General features: G+C 38.3%; 1 protein-coding gene across 4 annotated transcripts; it reads left to right on the top strand.

The window, feature by feature from the left end:
- The first annotated feature begins 78 nt into the window (after positions 1–78).
- On the top strand, positions 79–19,336 carry ABHD18 (abhydrolase domain containing 18). Of its 4 annotated transcripts, none has more exons than XM_033159976.1 (14): positions 79–134; positions 1,240–1,289; positions 4,246–4,350; positions 4,753–4,837; positions 5,858–5,958; positions 6,498–6,576; positions 6,668–6,752; positions 8,892–8,919; positions 10,068–10,206; positions 11,081–11,170; positions 11,617–11,718; positions 15,027–15,408; positions 16,406–16,568; positions 17,730–19,336. In XM_033159976.1, the coding sequence occupies exons 3-14, from the start codon at positions 4,259–4,261 to the stop codon at positions 17,779–17,781; spliced, it is 1,398 nt and encodes a 465-aa protein (XP_033015867.1). In that variant the 5' UTR covers positions 79–134; positions 1,240–1,289; positions 4,246–4,258; the 3' UTR covers positions 17,782–19,336. The 4 variants fall into 4 exon arrangements, with proteins under 4 accessions (XP_033015867.1, XP_033015870.1, XP_033015868.1 ...); XM_033159977.1 differs by having other exon boundaries at positions 118–223; XM_033159979.1 differs by lacking the exon at positions 11,081–11,170.
- Positions 19,337–22,235: the final 2,899 nt, after the last annotated feature.

Raw genomic sequence — 22,235 nt, 5'->3', positions numbered from 1 at the left:
GGGTGGTGGATGAGAGGAAAGGCTGGGAAAGGGGGAGAGGCTGGAGGAGGACGAGGACGAGGACGAGGACGAAGAGGAAGAGGAAGGAAACATCCCGCTCGCCTCTCCCTTCTGCTTCTTCTTCAGTGTGGCGGGTGGGGAGAATTCATTTTTTTTTTCATTTTCTGCCTCCGCGCGGGCAGGACGTGCAGCCTGACGCGTCTCCCTGGGTGGCGGGACCTGGGTAGGTCGTCGCCGTGGGGCGTAACGGAAAAGCCTGTGGGCTCCTGGCCGTCCTTGCCCGAGCTTGCTGGGAAGCGCGAGAAGACTTCCTGCACCTGCACGGGGTCTTGTGGCACAAGTTGGGGCTGCGCACGTTGTCTTCCGTGCCTTCATTTCTCGGAAGGAAGGGTAAAAGTTATCCAAGGACCCCCCTTTCCACCTTCCTCTTATTTTTTGTGCAAAATTTTGTTTCTGCGTTAGGCGGCAATCCAGTGCATCTTCCACATGGGAACCAGCTCCACTGAATGCCGTGACTTTCGCTTCCCAGCACGTAGGATCGGACCGTCCATCCCCTGCCTAACCAACCGCCGCGTTGTAATTTTATTTGTTGGCGGGTCGGGTTGAAGCCGCATTTAAGGCACAAGCTCGCAGTTAAATCAGTCACGAGCCCACGGCGCCCTTATCCATATGTGGGAAGCTTTTGTTTGCTTGTGAAGGTTATAACGACAGTCTAGAGTTCACCCGTTATGGTGAGAGGAAGGCCAACGAGAAAGGAACTTCGTTGAAGTGTGTGGGTGCTGTATTTGCTTTGCTTTATACAGTATGTGTGTCTGTTTCTAAAGCATCGGTCTGGTCTCTCTACGGATCCAGTGGCTATTGCATATTAAAGCACCAACGTTAGGATGCCAGAACAAAATTCTGAAGATCTGAAACATGCTGATTCTGGCAAATAAAAAAAATGATCTGTCTCCTTTGGGTAATATTATATTAACCTCTTTTTAAAAACTAGTGTGTGAGCCAGAGTAGTTCAGGGTATTGTAGCAGCACACAGTAGCTCCTAACTGGCCTCTTGGTGGTGGGGTAAGTACTGTATCTCTGTACTGTATAGGGTTTACAGTGTCAAATAGAAGCTGCCCTCCAGATTTGTTTTATAAAAGGGTGCTGAGGGGAAATCTGAAGCCTTTTGTAGTAGCATATCTACTCTTAATATTTTGAATTACATACGGAATTTGACTCATTCATACTTTGAACCAGCAGATATGAAGAAAGTTGCGGTTAAGAGAATTCTGGACTGACAAGGTTGACAGGTATGAACAACTTCTGGTTGAGAACCTTAATAGGTGTATGTTTTTAGTGTGTGGGTGTTGTACGAAAGCGTGGTATGAAAACATTTGTTTCCTTTATATTCATAAATTACATGGTTGGTTTTGTTGTTTTCAGGATTGTAGTAGCCTACATTTTGTAATGTAGATTGCCAGTGATTTATTGTAGGGCGGAAATGGTGTCAACGTTTTCTTTTTGTATATTGCAAAGATAGTGCATCCAAACCAAGACTAAGACAGTCCTACGCACAGTTAGCTGGGAGTAAGCCCCATTGTATTAAACAACTTATTTATTAATGGACATGAATAGGATTGCACTGTAAATCACATTCCAATTTATAATACTGCTGTGTTATTCATGGCCCACTAATTATAGTTTTATTACTGTACTGTATTTCTGTTCTTTCCTGTTCTCATTTTGATTCCAAATTGCAATGTGTTTATTTGAGGACAGTGGTTTTTGAGGCCAGGGTTGTTGCTACAAATATTTCACATACTTTTGGATTAGTAAAAGCTGGTAGATTAAGTTTGGCAACATTTTATCTTCTCAGCATACTAACCTTGTATGCTATCATTGTGAAACTTTACTTTAGAAATGAAGCATGATTGTAATCATGTTCTGACGCTCTGGAAAAATGCTACCTTATACCAAATATCAAGGTTAATCTGACATTACCAAAAGTTGGGAGGGGGTCATTTGCTAGGCTAACCATCTTGTGTTTCCTTGGGCTTTGCTGTTTGGAGTGTGTCCTTGTGTGAATGAAAAAATAACTAGCTTTTGCAGTAATCAAGCTATATTTTGAGCAGAATGTTGTAAATTTGAAATATCTTACGTAGATTCTAGACTTAAAGCACTCCAGCTCCTTGTTAATTATTCATCCTGCGTTGTAATTGTTGGAAAAAACAGCAACAAAGAACCTTAGCTATCAAATTCCTGTTACAGGTAGGTAGCCGTGTTGATCTGCCATAGTCAATTAAAAAAAAAATTCCTTCGTTAGTTGGTCTCTAAGGTGCTACTGGAAGGAATTTTTTTTATTTTTTATTTTGTTTTATCAAATTCCTCACATTGTTCTTGGAGAGTGATATAGAAATATGATTCCATTGATTTGTTTCCAGACAAAAACTCAGTGGTAAATGAAAAGACGAAATAGCAGTGGTGAAATATTAACTAAGCAATTACATTATGTCAAAGGATAAGGCAGGTTGCTTTTGTTTGCTTTACTTGGTAAGCGGTAGATCAGTGTTTTTCAACCACTGTTCCGCGGCACACTAGTGTGCCGCGAGATGTTGCCTGGTGTGCTGTGGGGAAAATTGTTTATTTGATTCCTATTCAAGAGAATTACTTTATATTATAGTCAATATAGGCACAGAGTTAATTTTTTTAACATTTTCTAATGGTGGTGTGCCTCGTGATTTTTTTCATGAAACAAGTGTGCCTTTGCCCAAAAAAGGTTGAAAAACACTGCGGTAGATGACCACAGCAATGATACTGGAATGATTTTCAGGAAGGAAAAGTCTCTCAGTGTTCAGACACAGCTTCTGTTTCTTTAGATGTACATTGCACAATTTAATACTTTGACCTAGAGCTATCTTACAAAAGTCATATCTTCTATTACCTTAGAGTTTACTTTGGAAAGCATGCTAAAAGATCTCAGTTTGGTGATGCAGAAACAACCTAGTTTTGGAATGCCTACCAATAAAAATATATTCTTGCAACCATTACCATCATATTAAATATGAATTTAGGAGATTGAAAAGAGTGTGCATGTTTTAAAATGAAGTTGAAAACAAAGGGAAAGTTCATTCAGTTATTGCAACATTTACAAAATTTAAAGATTTACAAAAAAGGGAACCAAGCACCTTTCCCTTCACTCAAACTAATGCATGTAAATTGAGCTCTCTTTGTAAACTCCTTACAGCTCTTGTCATTGTTACAAGGTGCACATTCTTTTCCAACTACAGTACAACAGTTTGTACTCTTGGGATTTTTCCAACATCTTTATCCACTAGGATTCAGTTCCTAAAATTAGGTGGCTCTGTACTCTGTGGTATGTTGCTTATGCCACAGCAAGTATTGCTCTGTTTAAACAGCTGTGTCCTCCGTATTGCTCTAAGGTAGACACCCTTATAATTTACCCATCTGCAATACAAAATAATCTAACATGTAGAAGGTTTCTTTTCAATATCTGTGCAGTGTGAACAGCTGTGCAGGTAATAGGCTGTTTCAGTGTGTTTTACATTTTAAAAAGTTATCATTCCTCTGTTCAGATTGGTTTCTATTCCTGAGTGGGAGATTATCAGCCAAACCTAACCACTGCATATTCTTGCTAGTTAACATAAGAGGGGCTAACACCACAGACCATTTAAAATGTAATTGGTAGAGAGGGCTCTATGTGATGTCACCCCCCCCTCTTCTCCTGGGAGGGAATAAATGTATAGTACTTCCTATTGCTCTCTCTCTCTTCCATTGATCAGCATTGGATGTGGACTTGCCTCCACTTGCTCCAGCTTTAGGCATATGCCTGAAGCTCGTTATACTATCAGTATAAGTATTTTGCCTACATAGCTATTCCCATTTGTAAAAGAAAACAAACTGGATTAATAGAATGTCTTTTTCCCTTCACTGATATTTGCTGTTGTAGCAGAATTGCAACAAATGGTTGACAGGCAGCTTATTAAAGGTGCATCAAATCAAGTGCTAATAAATTCTACTTCCTTAGTCATTTTCTTAAAGCGAGTACTGGTACAGGGTTTCTCTTTAACGAAGATTAATGTGCCAGTTTCAAGCATGTTTTTGAAAGTTATATTGTGCTATTTCTGTGTGTTTATAACTATCCTTTGCTTTCATTGGAAATAAGAGTTGTACTTTTACAGTTATGAAGTAAGAAACAACAGTACTTTTCACCAGTATGTTAAGCAGCTCTCTCTGCTCTTTTTCTAGATGTGTTTTGCTAATGGGTGTGAGTAAACTAGATGTCTTATACAGGCGCCTACTTCTCACTAAGCTTTTTATTCAAGGATGGGGAAGACCAGAAGACTTGAAAAGGTAGTTATGCTCACTCATGCTTGCTTATATTCCAGATTGGTGTACATGCTCTGTTTTTAAATTTCAAAAAATAGTACCCCCAAAGCTTATATTCTGAGTGCACACTAAAAGCTTAAAACAGTTTTCTTATACTGTATGAAGGAAAAGTTAAAAAAGCATTTGTCTCAAATTGAAGGGTAATATTTGTGCTAATACAAGTTTAAATTTAAAGACTGGTGTCACATTAAAAATAAACAAAGCTTGTGCAGGAGTTATTAATGTTAACATTGGATATTATAGCATCCTAGGTAGGGGTGGAATTAAAGATCATTCAGGCCAAACAGAGGCAAAATTATAAAACACGTTTTTGTGTCTTGTGTGTAGTAATAGCTGAAACTTAACACTATTTTTTGTCATTAACAGAATATTTGCATTCAGAAAGATTATTGGAAACAGAGAAAAATGTCAAAATCTGGTTTCAAGAGACTATCCAGTGCACATCAACAAGGTATTAAGTTGCATTTTTTTAAAGTAGCTTAAGAGTCTGCAGATTTGCAATCCTGATTATGAAAAAGGATAAACATTTGTTCAAAGAGGAGGTATCAATTGTTGAGTTGAAGTATATCTGGGCCATTCCGTGAAAAATGAGCCTGATAAGAATGCTAGATGAGCGCTGGACTTTGGTGAGGAAGATTCCAAACGTGCAGTCTAACCATTTTTTTAAAAGCTAAAGACAAAAGAAGTTTATTTTATGGACCTTCTTTTCAAAAGTCCACCCACGTAGTCTTCACAGAAGTGTTCAAGTTAAAAAAAAATTGATGATTGTCCCACCCGTGACAGCATTTTTTCCTTAATTTTGTATCGTTAAATTTCTTAAACTTAATTCCTGATTGCATAGTTGTAACCAATAAACATTGATTTAAATAGATATGCTGAGTTTATCATTGATTCACCTCCCAACTCACAGAGTTTTTCCATAAATCAAACTTATCTCAAGCTCCATGTCCTTTTTTTGTCCCACCCGTGACAACACTTTAAACATTTGATAAAATTGTCAAAAATATCCATAAAAATAATAAAAAATTAGTAAAATGTTCAGCATCTTATTAAGAACATAGTTTAAATTTTGGTTGTTAATTTTTATGTATATTTACATTGTTACACATGTGTGAATACCAAAAAACATGGTCAAAGTGTCCCACCCGTGACAATGGAATGGCCCATCTATAGAAAGGAACCTATGCTTCGTAATCTGCATGTTGCTAGAATTCACTAGATATTAGTGGAAGTGCTGTAGCTCAGGTAGACCATCTGCCTTGCGTGCAGAAAATCCTTGTTTCAATCTCCAGCACCTTCAGGTAGGGTGCAGGTATATTCCCTTCCTGGAGAGTTGCTGCTAGTCAGTGTAGATGATACTGAGCTAGATAGACCAATGGTCTGACATTGTGTAAGGCAGCTTCCTCTGTCCCACCAAATGTACTTGTTAACGTTTGACAGCTTCAGTAAGAATGCAATGTTGTTACTGTAGGTTGAAGAGCAGTCAGACTGTAAGATCCTTGATGGACAGTTCATTTCCCCCTTGGCTCATTATGTTCCAGATATCATGCCACCAGAATCCATCACAGCAAGGTAAGGACAGGCACCTAATGTAAGTTATGAAATTACAGAGATTGAGATGAGACGAAATGCTGATGAAAAGGTGACACATACACGTGTTAATTTTGAATAAGGATAGGTTTGCATGTTGGTTAGGCCTTTGTCTGCACTGAGTGCCACTAGGAACAGCTCCTTACCTTATGTGCTGAGAGCTCCTCTTCAATTCCCCCCCCCCCCAGTAAGTATAATACTACAATTAAAAAGGTCCTAACTAAACTTTTGCATGCCTTAAGGGACATTTTAGATCCCCTACAATGTTTTCCCCCCATACACATGTGCCAGTTATTCTGGATTTGCATTTGATTGGAGAAACGCCATATATGATGGCTAGCAGCAGTTTTAATCACCATGGTAGCTGGAAAACATTTTCTGCAATCATGCTTTTTACTTAAGAGGGGGGAAATGCATTACTAGTCCTTGATGTAAAACATTTTTGTGTGATATTAGTTTCTAGTCTGTTAACTTTATTTCATGTAGGCATAGTTTTTAAATGATTGCTTTCTATTTGATAGGTTTCAGTTTTTAGTACCCAAGCTATGGAACAGCAAACACAGACCAGTGTGCATTCATTTAGCAGGCACTGGCGACCATGTAAGCATACAACATTACTTCATTAATGCTTTTTTTAACCTGTTACACTTGTTCTATTTAATTTAATCTTATTAAACTTTTGTCTCTTTAGTATTTTTGGAGACGACGCACGTTAATGGCCCGTCCAATGATCAAAGAGGCCTGCATGGCTTCACTGTTGTTAGAAAACCCTTATTATATCCTTTATATTAAGCAAAATGTATCTGTGAAGCACAGATCTAGAGAGGAAAGATGCTGCTGCTGCCTAGTCATGTGTTTAGTTCCAACACTAATATGGTGAATGGAGATGTCAAATATGTCAAAGCATATGAAATGTAAACCAATTATATGTTTCCTGTATAGATTGGTAGCTTGGAAATTGACAAAACTATAGTAAATGACCTGTAAGTGCCCTAATGATTATACTTAAGTATGTGTGGTTCTGCTTGAAAAGAAATCATACATTCTGTGGATATTTTGCAACTCTTAAATCTCCAAAAGCATAAATAACTCAAATTAACGTTGTGTGTATGTAATCATATATAAAGTAAAACTATATGCAAATAGACTCCAGGGCATCATTATCTAAAATTAGACACATTTTAAATCCAGTTTGGGGAGGGCAGGAGGACCATTTAAAGAAAAAAAATAATAGGAAAATAATGCATTACCCCACTTGATTGCCATGTTTGCATTTGGCTTGTCACAGTTAAGAGGTTCAGTTTCCAAATTACCAACCAGCAGTCTTTCATAAAATATTATTTTTCTGTCTCCCTGTTTGAGGCCGCTGTATTAATTTATCTATCAATAAATCTAAGGTGTTTTTTTAATCCAATCCTCTTCCATTGGCATTTTGATAACACAAAAATGGAAATCAATCACCAATCGGGCAGATGTTAACAAATTCTGAATTGCTTTCTTATAGAGATATTATCTTTATCCCAAGATGTAGCCCAAGAGGACGAAAACTTAATTCACATATTATAATTTTCTTAATATTAGTTGGCAGCAATTAAACATGTCTGGAACATGTCTGGATCATGGCCATTATTCTAAGCAATGTTACTGAAATTCCTAATAAAACAGTAGGTTTTTCATATTCCTGTTTAGATATATACAATGACTTGCCTAGATAAGTCATTCAGTGATGGAAATGTTATGCATGTGTGAACTCAAATCTCCTATGTCCAACATAATCCATGAGCTCACATTACTTCCTGTTAAATTGTTAAATTGCAAGCCTAAACCCACACAGTTAAAATAACTTTCTTTTAGTGTGCATATTAACAATTTTTTTTTAAAAAAACCTTTAAATATAAATTGTAATGAAAATGTTGAGATTCAGAAGGTATATACATTTCCATATACATCAGTATGTGGATGATACCCAGCTCTACCTCTCTTTCAAATCAGAACCATTGAAGGCGGTGAAGGTCCTGTGTGAGTGTTTTTGGAGGCTGTTGGAGGATGGATGGTGGCTAACAGATTGAGGTTGAATCCTGACGAGACAGAAGTACTGTTTTTGGGGGACAGGAGGTGGGCAGGTGTGGAGGACTCCCTGGTCCTGAATGCGGTAACTGCCCCTGAAGGACCAGGTGCGCAGCCTGGGGGTCATTTTGGACTCACAGCTGTCCATGGAGGCGCAGGTTAATTCTGTATCCAGGGCAGCTGTCTACCAGCTCCATCTGGTATGCAGGCTGAGACCCTACCTGCCTGCGGAATGTCTCGCCAGAGTGGTGCATGCTCTAGTTATCTCTTGCTTGGATTACTGCAATGCGCTCTATGTTGGGCTACCTTTGAAGGTGACCCAGAAACTACAACTAATCCAGAATGCGGCAGCTAGACTGGTGACTGGGAGCGGCCGCCGAGACCACATTGAAAGACCTACATTGGCTCCCAGTACGTTTCTGAACACAATTCAAAGTGTTGGTGCTGACCTTTAAAGCCCTAAACGGCCTCGGTCCAGTATGCCCGAAGGAGCGTCTCTACCCCCATCGTTCTTCCCTTACACTGAGGTCCAGTGCCGTGGGCCTTCTGGCAGTTCCCTCACTATGAGAAGCCAAGTTACAGGGAACCAGGCAGAGGGCCTTCTCGGTAGTGGCACCCACCCTGTGCAATGCCCTCCCACCAGATGTCAAAGAGAACAACAACTACCAGACTTTTAGAAGACATCTGAAGGCAGCACTGTTTAGGGAGGCTTTTAATGTTTAATAGATTATTGCATTTTAGTGTTCTTTTGGAAGCCGCCCAGAGTGGCTGGGGAAACCCAGCCAGATGGGCGGGGTATGAATAAATAAATAAATAAATAAATATTATTCTTTGACTCTTATCTGTACATGGATGCAGAAAACCCAAGGATCAGTTGTAAGTATTTTGAACGTACCGTATTCTGTGATACATTTAGGAAATAAATATACTGTTTAAAATTTACAAGTTATATCTTATTTCTGATGTATCATGTTTATTTGACTTTGTTTTTTTTATTCCTTTTTGCAAGAAATTTGTTTTAAGCCACAATGGTCCATAATACAAATGGGAATATTGCATTCTGCCACTTAGGGGCTACATAACCTTTTATAGTTGCTACCTTCTGCATACCTTGAATGTAAGAAGGTTTTGGTAACTGTTAATGCTGAATGTCTTCAAATCCTTTATATAAGCTATTTCTAGAAATAACCTTGTTCCTAGTATGCAGCAGCTTGGTGTTACAAGATGTTCAGATGTATGAAAACTAGGTCATTTCTTAGAATGCCAATCGCTGTAAATATATTTCACAGTAAAGACTGTATGTGGCTGTAGCATTTCACTTGTTTCTTTTGCCAACCATTTTGAGTGAATAGTGGCAGCTTTCCCCAACTGAGAAGGGGAGGATAATACATTCCTCATCCCTGCATTCTTCCCTTCTGTTTCCCCAAATTAGCAAAGTGCTCTGAACAAGCATAGCATGATGGATTCTAACCAGGCACCAGAGCTATCCATCATAAAGTTAAATTGTTGCAGTATACCGGTACTTGTAATACTGCATAGCAGACAAAACTGCTGTATAGCTACTTGGAAAATAAATCCTGTAACTTCAAAGCAGGTATCTGCAAAAAATATTTGTTTAATATTGTAGCACATTTGAAATTCTGGCCTTAACAGTAATTGTAAATTGATGGATAAATTGCACAAAGTCCACAGCTTTTCTTCTCCTGGCAGTATCAATATTTTGAGGCCTTTTTGTCATAAAGCAACTTTATAAAGAAAATATTTTACCTTATTGGCCAAAATCCATTGCTGGCAGTTTTGTGTGGACTGTGCTCCTGTTAACTGTAGTTCAAATAGCTATATAGTTGGGTCCAGCTTGTCCAGGCAGCAGCTACTAGGTTTAAAAATAATCATAACCCTATCTCAAATTAAATGAGAGAGAGTTTTCATGAGGACAGTGATCTGAATTGTAGCAGATATGATTATAGGTGCATTTGTTAATATATATATATTTAAAGTTTGCCTTTCTTTTCTCGGGAGAAAAGAAGATCATGTCTGAAAAATGTCTCTGACCTGTTTGTCATGGGAGGAGCTCTTGTGCTAGAATCAGCTGTTCTTCTGCACTGGTTAGAAAGAGAAGGCTATGGACCCCTTGGGATGACAGGAATATCCATGGGAGGACATGTAAGAACCTTTCTTTGAAAAATAGTAAATCAGTTGAAGCTTATATGTGTCTATCATTAGCTGGTTTTAAGTGTTGTAAAATAAGTTACAATATAAGTGAGTTATCTAAATCACATGACATAGACATGAAAAATGGGATGCGCAGATATGGAAATGGCCTTACATTTTCATATTCTATTAGAATGAGTACTGAATATAGTTTGATCAAATTCTTATTAAATTTCAAGTTTATGTCCAGGTACAAATCCCAAGTACAAACCCATGAAACATATGAAGTATTGTTGGCCTATCACTTACTTTAGACAAGTCTATCTCAGCAAGTCTGTTGTGAAGATTAAATGAGAACCTTACTTATGTTACTCAGAGATCCTCAGGATTTGTATTAAAGAGGGAAGGAGGACTCCTTGGAAGAAGGATTTGCATTGGATGCATACATAATGATTAAAATTATGAAATGCTTTTCAAAATCTGACGTTCTTAGATAATATTTTTATATAAATGCCATTTAAATTTGTTGTGAATAAAATCTGGAAGGAGAAAGACTTGGGAAGGTTTTTTTAAAATATTCTAAAATATGTTGAGGGGCGAAAGCTATTTCTCTCAAGTAGCAATTTCATTTAACTTGTGCTTATGAAAACAAAATAAGTCTGTCGCTCCCGAAGGAATTATGAAACCAACTGTGCTGTATAATTTATTTCAATTTGCAGTAAATGCATTGTGTGCGTAAAGAAAACAGATAAAGATTTACATTAAAGGATTTTGGAAGGAAAATACTGAGGTGACTAATACAAATACAAATCACAGGCGCTATTCGTCTTCGGTAACAAGCAGTATGAAATCTGAAAAAAATATTGTATTGTCTTCTATTTGACAGATGGCATCTTTAGCAGTGTCAAACTGGCCTAAACCGTTGCCACTAGTTCCTTGTCTCTCCTGGTCTACAGCATCTGGTGTTTTTACTACGGTAATTATTTGTAGTGTACAATGTCAACAAGTGGGAAACCAAAAGGCTTCAAAGCCCTAATATTAATCAGGTTTGATTTATTGTTGGGATATTTTATATTAGTAATACTTTGTGTTCTTGGGGTTAGGGTAGAGTTACCAAATTTTGAATTGAGGAGGAACTTAAAAAAAAAAAGTTACTCCACCTCAGTACCTCACCACAAACTCTCCATTTCTAAAATGGTTTATGAGGCATGAAAGGCAGCTGAGTGAAACATGCAAACCTAAAGCTTCAATGGTTCTTTGATCCTTGCCCTTGTTTGTAGATGTGCCCAGAGATATGTTTTCACAGCTCATGGGGAAACTTTGCTAAAATGCTATAAATTAAAATTATTCTTATAGAGTTGGTGTCTTTAGAATAAGGGTTCATAATGCCTTGTCACTGCTTTATAATGTCTTTAATTTCAGGGTGTACTGAGCAAGGCAGTGAACTGGAGACAGCTTGAGAAACAGTATTATTCAGAGAGTGTTTATGAAGAAGAGATCATTCAAATGCTTGAATATTGTGGAGTAGGTATAATTTTATTTTTCATACTAAATATTAACTGCACTTTTTGACCATTGAAAACATGTTAAAGTGCTCAAGTACATTAGCAAAAAACATTAGATATGAAACTATAGGATTTGTTATACAAATATTCTTGTCAAAAGATGCATTTATATTGTTCATGTATTTTTTTACCCTTCTACTCTTGATTATTTTTACACTGGTGAATGGTGGATTGTGAGAGAGCTTGTCAAACTACAGTGTGTGATCAGGAAGGAGCATTTTTATCATAGAACCAACCAGAGCATTTAACCATAAAATTGAATTTTTGAATTGCTCTGGTAAAAAAATATTGCATTTCCTCTTACATTTTGTATGTTGGTTGCTAAGTGGCTCCCATGTTTGTTACATGTTCACCAAAAAATCAGTAAAATACATAGCTGTTCATAGATGCTTAGAAAGTATAACTAGGGATTATTTCTTGTTATCAGGTTATAAAAAATAATAATGTGAGGATCCATAGATAGACTATCAGTTGCTGTCTTTTCAGTAGGAGAATGTAATGGGCCATCTGTCTCATTTCTGTTCTGTTCTGTTCTCTTGGCTGTGGCCAGGTGTTGGGATTTTTTTAAGGTCACTGTTGCAGAATGTGGAGGAGGGCGTCATCTTCTTCTTCTTTAGTGATCACTCTTAGCTGAGCAAGATTGTCTTCCATGAACATGATCTAAACGGTGTGTCCCTAGATGACTTTGGAGGCCAATTCTGGGTCCACACGTCCTTCCACAGTGGGGACATAGGTTTCTGGGCAGGAGCTGATCACGGTGAGGGTTTGCCAAACAGGCCTTCCTCTTAGCACGTTTCTTCCTGAGTTCAAGTGTCTTCAAAGTCCATGACACCTTTGGTAAAGGCTGTTGTCCAATAGGAGTGCTCGCAGGCCAGTGTTTCCCAGCTGTCGTTGTTTATACTACATTTTTTTAGATTTGCCTTGAGAGAGTCCACCTCTTTTGTTGACCTTCAGCATTATGCTTTCCATTTTAAAGTTCAGAATCGAGTAGTTGCTTTTGAAGACGATAATCAGGCATCTGAACAACATTACCAGTCCAACGAAGTTGATGTTGACAGTGGCAGAGCTTCTTGCTCTGGCACCGGAAGGCGGAGAGCAGGTGGGGGCGGGCTGGCACACGTCCTGGGTGCGGGGTGCATCGCCTGCGGTGGCAGGGTGCCCAGCGCTGGCTGGGGGGCAGCCACGGTGGCAGCCCACTGGGATCGCACTGCCGGGGGCGGGGCACTCCCCCGCACTCCCCTTCCTCCACCAGGGGATGTTGAAGAATCATTGCTTCCAGTACACTGACATTAGTTTGCCTGTCTTCCCAAGTGATAATGTATTAAAAATTTTCAGAGACACAGTTGATAAAATCTTTTGAGGAGTTGGAGATGGTGTTTATAAGTAGTCCATGTTTCACAAGCGTACAGTAAGCGTTGCAAACAAGCATTTTTGGTTCCCCTGTAAATGTCCTGGACCTCAAACACTCTGCACTTCAATTGGGAGAAAGCTGCACTTGCAGAGTTCAGGCGATGCCGGATTTTGGCATCAATGTCGGCCCTTGTGGAAAGATAACTGCCCAGGTAGGAAAAATCGTCAACATTTTGGATTTGTGGCACAGCAGAGGAGTTGTTTTGTGCTTGTTGGTGTAGCACTTTGGTTTTTTGGATGTTGAGTGATAGGCCAAGCTTTTTGAAAGCTTTTGCGAAGCTATTTAGGATGGTTTGGAGGTCATCCTCTGAGTGTGGACACACTATGTTGTCATCAGCATATTGAAGCTCTATGATGGAGGTTATGGTAACCTTACTCTTTGCTTTCAGCCTACTCATGTTAAAGAGCTTTCCATCTATTTGATAAATGATTTCTACCCCAGTGGGGAATTTTCCTTTGACAGTGTTCCTTGCACTCCTTGTCTCTATCACTTTTAGTTTGAAAATCATTATGGAAAAACTTGGAGAAATGTGGCAGTGGTAGAAGAAGGGTTATTTATCCGCCTACTCACCTATGCAGTCTCTCCCAGCTGTTTCATATTTTTCATTGAAAACAAAAGAGCAGTGGCTAGATGTGCTAGGAGGCCACTAATGGGTTTGAGGAAGATGCTGAGCTGTTGCCACATCAAGTGGCTGCTGGTAAAACTATTGCCTGGAATTTCCAAAGATGAAGGAGAATGGAAAACTTGGGTGTTTTTGGTGTTTCCAATGCTAGTCATGTATAACTAGCTTCTCAAAATATTGGGACTAATAGGTCCTTCTCCTAGGAAGAAAATTATCAATCAGTGGGAAAGCATCTTGTTTGTTCTCCAGGAACATTTATTCTATGTTAAGCAGAACTGTGAACTGCATACTGTATCTTGCATATTCCTATACCCTTTGTGGCGGAGTTGGTACTGTATGCGTTGTAAGTACTAAACCTTAGGTAACAGAATACTCACAACAGCCTATATTGTTGTAAACTGCTTGAGCTTTCTTTCTTTTTTTTAGCAATCAAGTGATATATAACTTTTGTGAAATAAAATAATGAATAAATATTCCATTTTCCAACCAAGTGCCCTCCAGATACTTTGGGGAAAGCCTAGTGTAGAATGAGGATGATTTAATCATTTATGATAGGGGAGAGGACTCTCTGAGGATGCTTGTGGATGTGCTTGCATTTGCACAGATTTCAAATTTCTGAAAATAAATTCCACCCCACCCACCCCAAATACTGTTAAATTAAAAGTCATTAACAAAAGGGTGCATTCATAAGGCAGTTTCATACAAGCCAAAAGTTGCAACATGTCACTTTAGTCTTTTCAATGTTTACATAGTTTAAATTGTTCTCAAGATTCAACACCGTCAATTGTATCTTATATAATGTAAGAGATATTTGTTGTTGTAGTAACCATATATTTGGGAAGTGTCTTGAGTTAAAATATAAAAGCTGCCATATTCTTTTAGAACAAAGGTCACCAACGGTGCCCTCCAGATGTTGCTGCACTTCACCTTCCATCATCCCTGACTTACTAGCATGCTAAGTAAAGTTCATGGCAATTAGGAGTCCCACCAGCATCCAGAACGCACTACATTAGATACCCCTGTATTAGGGTAATGGAACATCTAGCTCATTCAAGAGAGCAAATTATAGAAGTTGCCACATACTAAAAAAACACAACCACACACACACACACACAGAGAGAGAGAGAGAGAGAGAGAGAGAACAAACGTTTTAGGGTTACTAGAGTAACTCATAACTTACAGAATATCTACCTAATATTCAAAGTGTCTTAATTGAATAGATATTTTTGTTTAGACAGATTCATTCAAGATGGGACAAGACTTTGTTAAAAATTCTCCTGGCAGTGTGGACAGTTTAAGCAATCTGGATCTGCATTCCGGTATGCTGAACCTGGATACCAGAAGCAAAGTTCTATCTTCGGAAACTGGTCACTGCCTTAGCAGTAGCAGAACTACTCTAAGTACCTCAGCGGAAGGACTGTTAGTGCAAGAGGCATCAAAAATGCAGTGCATAAACCAGACGTTTTCAACCAGCAGCAGTAGCAATAAGGATTTTACCAGTAATCAGAAGGATCTGATAAGTGGAAAAAGTGGAAAAAGTGACAGTTTACAAAGAGAATCTTTAAGATTCATGAAAGGGGTGATGGACGAATGTACTCATGTAGCTAATTTTTCAGGTACATGTTATTTTAATACAGTTTTGAAATTGTTCTTTTTGCTGCCCTCTGCCTATTTCTACCCTGTTAAGTAATACATCCGTTTTTATGTTTTCTTTCTCCAAATTTTCATTTCTGCATTTCTAAGTAATCTCTGAGCGCATAAAGCGCTTTTTCTTTCTTCTTTATATCCAGTGGTGTCTAGTTTGTCTCATAGGACTAGAAATGTAGCTTATATTGGAAGTTGTTTAGGCTGTTTATAATTGGAGTTATTTGAAGCCTAACATGATCACCAACAGCATAATTCTCTGGTCTGCGCAATGCAAAAAGCAGATAGGGTTGAGCACAGCCGTTGCCTCATTGTAAATTATGGTGAACTGGTGGAACAGCAGCTAGGTCAATACATCATCAACATGCAAAGCTTTGTGTGAGCAGAGAAGATATAGTAGGGGCTAGTGACATAAATATAAGTGGGACTAGGGCTCCTTGTTCTGCAAGGCGAGGACCAAAAAATATTGAAATGAAAAATTTGAGCACCAAGGCCAATTATTCTCAACAAAGCCCAACAGAGAAACAAAATGCAATACTGTGCCATAAGACCATGCAACATGTTGAAATGGCCATAGACAATACCCCACTACCCCATGTGTCTATGAACCAAAAAGGGAAAGACACAGGGAAGGAGGCCACAAGGTCAACATGAGACCATTGCTAACTTATACTAGAGCAAGTTATTAGGCTCAGCAGGATCAAGAAAGCTGGTTTCATGTTCAGAACTTACTGTATATGGACTAATTTTCCGTTGTTCTTTCCCATTCTTGTGTAATCTAACATAAGCTACTGACTGTTGCTTCAGCAGTAAAAAAGAACTAAGGCTACATTAAATAGTTGCTATTTGCTGAAGACATAATTGTGAATTCCCATGCAATTACCTTGTAATTTTAACCTTTCTGTAACATTGTCTTCTGAACTAAAGATAGCATATTTAGCTTTAAAGAGCTTTGTTCCTTGTTCTCAGTTCCAGTTGATCCAACACTGATCATAGTAGTTCAAGCCAAGGAGGATGCTTATGTTCCAAGAACTGGTGTACGTAGCCTTCAAGAAATATGGCCTGGATGTGAAATCAGATACTTGGAAGGAGGTCATGTTAGTGCATACCTCTTCAAACAAGGATTGTTCAGGTGAGGCATTGATTAAGCAATGAAAATCAAACAAAGCTTTTATACTCTACTACTACTACTGCATCTCTTAAGTGCTAAGTATACATATTTTGTTGTAGCAGTGCTTTAAAGTCTAAAAGTTGCCTGCATTCAACAGACTTAGGCCACTTCAGAGTAGTAATACGTCATGGTTTTGTGCTATGTGAACAAGCTGAATTGAGTCTTGGGCTTATGGACTCCTCAGTTTGAGCCAGGCTTGTTTTAACAAACCATAGTTTAAAATAACTATAGAGTTCCCACCTAGCTTGGATGTAGTCTTTAACAGGAAGTGTATACTGCTAGGTTGTTATAACAGTGAAGTGGTGGTGTATAAACCTAGGTTCTCTTCTCATTTATTTAGTGCTAAATGACAGCATTACATCTGAAACGAGCTTTATTTCCTACTCAGTTCTGTTTTATATTTCAGTTGTTTTATTTGTTACCCCTAAATTGTGGATTTCTGAGTTTTGTGGCTTTTTTTATAACTGGCAGGAAGTGCTCGGCATTGCCCAGGAATTTTTAGAAACACTTTTGTGGTTTTTTTTAAAAATAAATGAATAGTGTATTTAAAATTATGTCCATTGTTCAAATGTCAATGAAGACTGCTGCACTCCCCCCGCCCCTCCAGACCTGGAACCCTCATGCTGGGTTTGGTGATGATTTATTGAGAGGCAGCCAAATCTATGCCAAAAAAAAGAATCCAAAGTCCTGTATTGTTCCACTAAATTGAATCAAAATGGCACCTAGCATCCAAACATTGCTGAAGATAGCTGCTCCCACCTTGGCAACTTTCATGCCAAGTTAGGCAACAATATTTCAAGTGGTGGCTGAAGATAAGCAAAAAAATGGGCATAGTCATGGCAAAGTTGTGTTTTATTTCACCATTTTTATTTAAAACTGGCATGCTGCATTCAAATATCAATGTAGGCCACCACCCCAACTCAGGAACCCTCAATTTTGGCAACTATATCTCAAGAAGTATCTGAATGCTGAAAACAGACAAATGGACATTTTCCTAAAATGTATAGTAGAAGCAGGCGCTAAAATCTTTTGTTAGAACACTGTGTTGCATCTGGACAAAAAAAAATCTTGTAAATTATTAGTGTACCTTCATTAATGTTGTTAATCTTCTCTTTCTCTTAGACAAGCTATATATGATGCCTTTGAACGTTTCCTCCAGAAATATGCTGTATAGCTCTGTCCTTTGGAACTGCTCTATATAGACTTGTTCTGAGCTCTTTTTTACATGGATCATCATGTTGACTTCATGTGGAGAACAAGTCAGACATAAGTTCAGTTAAGTCACCAATTGGACATTAAATTGAACTTGGCATTATATCAGAATGAAATCAACCAGTTTCAAACTTGCACCAGTCATGCCAATAACAATTTTAGCACAATTTCTTAATACAGGTAATGTCTGTCTAAAGAATAGACTGATTTTTAAGACTATTGTTATTTCGAGAGTACACTTATCCTTTGAAGAAAGACCAATACAGGCTGCTTAAATTTGGTTTATGTAAATTTTAGCATAAGTTTCACACTCCAGGTTGTCACTAGGACTAGGAATTTAAAAATTCCTTCAGGGAGACCAACTGGACTCTCAATAATGAGCTCAACTTGAAAAGTTTATTCATAATAAAAATTATTAAGATGGCCTATGCAGACTCTGCGGAGTAGGCAGCTACATACAACCCACAATCTTCAGTGTTCCCTGACCCTATTTCAACTTCAGTTGGAAGAACAAAGTTTGCACGTTACTTTCCTGCACCTCATAATTGGTTCTTTAAAACTATTTGTCCACCTTTAATCATTTAAAGCAGCATGCCAAGTGTGTTCTTATTTTAAAATGGAGGGAGGAGGTGTGTACTTCTGTTGAGGAATCATAAAATGTTAATTGACTGAATTGTTACACCTGAAATGAAAATAAAGTACAAATCCTTCTGTATATGTTGCATGTTTAATGTTGGTTTTCTTACAAACTATTTTGCATCATGTTGCAGTAAAGAGGGATTAACTTCATTTGGATCCTACCCAATATTGTAGTTAATTCCGCTTTAGTTCCATTGAAATCAATGGGACAAGTTAGTCAAGACTAAGTTAACTCTCAGTATTTTTAATGGGATGAAAGTGGCCATCTTCATTTGGATCCAATCCTTATTATCCCCAGCGTTCCCCATGCTGCCTCCCACACAGTTCCACAAGGTCCCCCAACACTCCAGAACAGCCTTCAATGGGGCTGCTGTGTTTCAGGGAGCAGGACTTGGTGAAAATAAATCCCCCTATTATTCAGTGGATGCATCCTATGACTTGAGCTAGGTTCACAGAAGCTCTTCATCTTACCCATTGTATTTTCTTTCATATTATATGGAAGTTAGTATGTGCTGTTGAATTTGATAAAATATTATTGTGTCTGAATCCAATAAAGTTATAACTTCTGCTCACACAATTTCTCTTTCCCTCCACCCCAAATCTGCTAGAGGGTTGGGGGGAAACTCGGAGGAGATTGGGGTTCTGTTGTGTGAGTGGAAGTTGTTAAACCCATGCAGTGACTTAGTTGGATACAATGCTCTAAGTGCAACTGGATTGTGCTGAATAATTAAAGATGAAGTCAGCCCACTTATCTAGGAATAGGTCCCATTGAATTTGGACATGTTTAGTACACCTGCATAAGATTGTACGTACTAGAATAATTTTTGAAGAGCAAAGTCTGTTGAAGAGGAAGTTCATTAAAAGTACCAAAACTTAAGGTGAAAGCCTAAGAAAAAAAAAAAACTTGGCCGAACTTCCTAAATGTAGTGAACAGCACTTTATGCTGAAGCAGCAGCTTTAAGTGGATTCCAGATAATGCTAAAGTCTTGTTCAAAGTAATTTCACGGAGAACTTAAGTATTAAAACTCACTCCTCTGATCAGTTATGGATAGCTGCAGGCCCTACAAGTGCCCCTATTTTCCAGGGATAGCCCTGGATTTACAGAAGCCACCCCGGTTTCTGATTTGATTCAGAAATGTCTCATTTTTCCTTAGGATAGTCCTATTTTCATCTGAGAAATGTTTATGGCCCACATGGGATTGGCTCTATGTCTCATTTTGGAGTGTTCCAGTTGCTGGTTTCTGGAACACCAGAATTGGTAAAAACTGATTGGCTTGAAATAGCTGGATGTTTGAAAATGGAATCTGCCACAATATTATACATCTACTAGAACTTTATACCACAAAATCTGCTGTACCAGGAGCAGTAACATGCTTGTGTGTCCAATTTAGTGATTAAGGGGTGGTATTCATTGCTAGTGCTACCCAGTTAATGGACATAGTGGGTTCCTTGTAAAGCACTTTGAGGTCTTTTTCAAAAATCCAAGTGATATATAAAATTTACAAAATAAATACTGTCAAATTTCTCTAAACACAACTATTCAAAGACTACTGTTTATGTGCTGTGAATTAGTGTGTCATAATCATGTGCTTTCAACAGCATTTTATATACCGGTAATTAATTAATCTTGCATTTAAAGTGCATTCTATATTTCAAAGACCGGCAAAATTCTTGGTAACAAAGTCTTTGATAACAAAGTTTTGTGGCCTTCCTATATTCAAATGTCTCTAAAACTCTTGCCTAACACATTTCATTTAAAAGTATTTACTAATGGTGTTCTAATCAAAAAGGAAAATCATAATTAAATGAAAGTAAGTTTCAGAATTCTGTGTACTTTTCTAAACTGCATTTTATATTTTTCAATAAAACCTTGCAAAAACATTTTCATGCTGCTGGTTTGTATTGTGAAGAGCCGCCTTGTAGACAGTTGTTGAGTCATTGGGCTCCAATGAAAGTACTGTATCCGAATTGAGCAGCCAAACCAAGTTTTAGTAGGCTCTGCGACTGGGATTGCCATACCCATGGGCTCTGTTGTTGTCGTTCAGTCGTGTCCGACTCTTCGTGGGCTCTATGTAATCTTAAATGGCAATGTTTTATATGAAAATAGTTGACTTCTTCTAAGACAACTCTCCCAAGAACCTTAATTACTCAATAGTTAAAAAACAAAACACAATACTCATCTAAACCACAGAGCCTAGGGCTTGCCGATCGGATGGTCGGCAGTTCGAATCCCGACGACGGGGTGAGCTCCCATTGTTCAGTCCCAGCTCCTGCCCACCTAGCAGTTCGAAAGCACATCAAGTGCAAGTAGATAAATAGGTACCGTTCCTGTGGGAAGGTAAACGGCGTTTCCGTGCACTGCTCTGGTTCGCCAGAAGCGGCTTAATCACCCCAGAGTCGTCCGGGACCGGACCTTAAGGTCAGGGGTACCTTTACCTTTAATTATTGTCTACTTCCAGGGAATATACATTATTTAGAGTATGCTTCGGCATAAAGGCGTTCTGAACCAGAAACATCACCCATTTTGTCTTTGCTATGCAGCCTTGATGACTGTAATGAATGACCTTGTCAAGATGTTCTCAGTTCAATCTTGAATCGTTTAGGAAATAGAAGTGTACATGCACACGAAAGGTCATACCAATAACAAACATGGTTGGTCTCTAAGGTGCTACTGGAAGGATTTTTTTTTATTTTTTATTTTGTTTCGACTATGGCAGACCAACATGGCTACCTACCTGTAATTAGGAAAATATGACAATGGAAACACAATTTCCTGAAACTTGAGCCAAAATGAGTCCTAAATCTTTATGTCCTGTACTCAGAAATCTTATTTAAGAAGGATCTTATATTTAAGGACTGCTTTATCTAGATAAGCACTGTCCATAACCAAAGTAGCATGTAATATCCTTCAATGGACAGTATGAGCCACAGTCGTCATCTTTGGCGATCACTCATAGCTCAGCAAGATTGTCTTCCATAAACACGGTTTTAACAATGAGTCTGTAAGTGACTGTGGAGGCCAATTCTGGAAGCACACGTCCTTCCACAGTGGGGACATAGGTTTCTGGGCAGGAGTTGATCACAGTGTGGATTTGCCAAGCACACCTTCCTCTTGGCACGTTTCTTAACATGAGCCACAAGTAGACAAACAGCATTGGGTATGTAGTAGAATGAACAGAAGCATCTAGCATACCTTCAAGTATCAGAAACTAATACTAATCCAATACAATTGGTCAATAAAAGATGTTGGGACATTTATGCTATTGACTCCATAGCTAAAGTGTAGGTAGCAGTAATATTAATACAGAAATTGTGGGAGAGACATATGCTATCTCCCATTATATGCCCCAAAATGTCTCTACCCAGTAATGCAAGATGGAGCAAAATGCCCTCCTGAATGCCTTCATAACCACTGAAAAATACCACTTTCATTTGTGGTTTAGGTTCTTCTGATACGTTTTTATCTGTTCACATGATTAACAGACAGGCAGTTTTTTTCCTAACCATTTGACATACACAATTTTATGAACTGCATGCATTTTAAGTAGCATGTTCTAGTTGCCTTCTAAAATTATTTGTATTTATGTCATTTTTAAAATACCTGTTTTCCATTCCATCTTGTGGACTCTTAAGAGCTGTGGACTGCTTGTCAGGCAATTTTTTAAAGTGATGAATTGCAAAGCAGCTTCTCTAGGTTCATGTCTGATATGGAAGGAATGTTTCAGTTGTAAGTAAAATCTGTATAACCTGACATTTCCTGTGGTACTATCAGGTAAC

This window comes from Lacerta agilis, chromosome 9, assembly GCF_009819535.1.
Source record: "Lacerta agilis isolate rLacAgi1 chromosome 9, rLacAgi1.pri, whole genome shotgun sequence".
Taxonomy (NCBI): domain Eukaryota; kingdom Metazoa; phylum Chordata; class Lepidosauria; order Squamata; family Lacertidae; genus Lacerta; species Lacerta agilis.
This window is presented reverse-complemented; position numbering and strand designations above follow the sequence as displayed.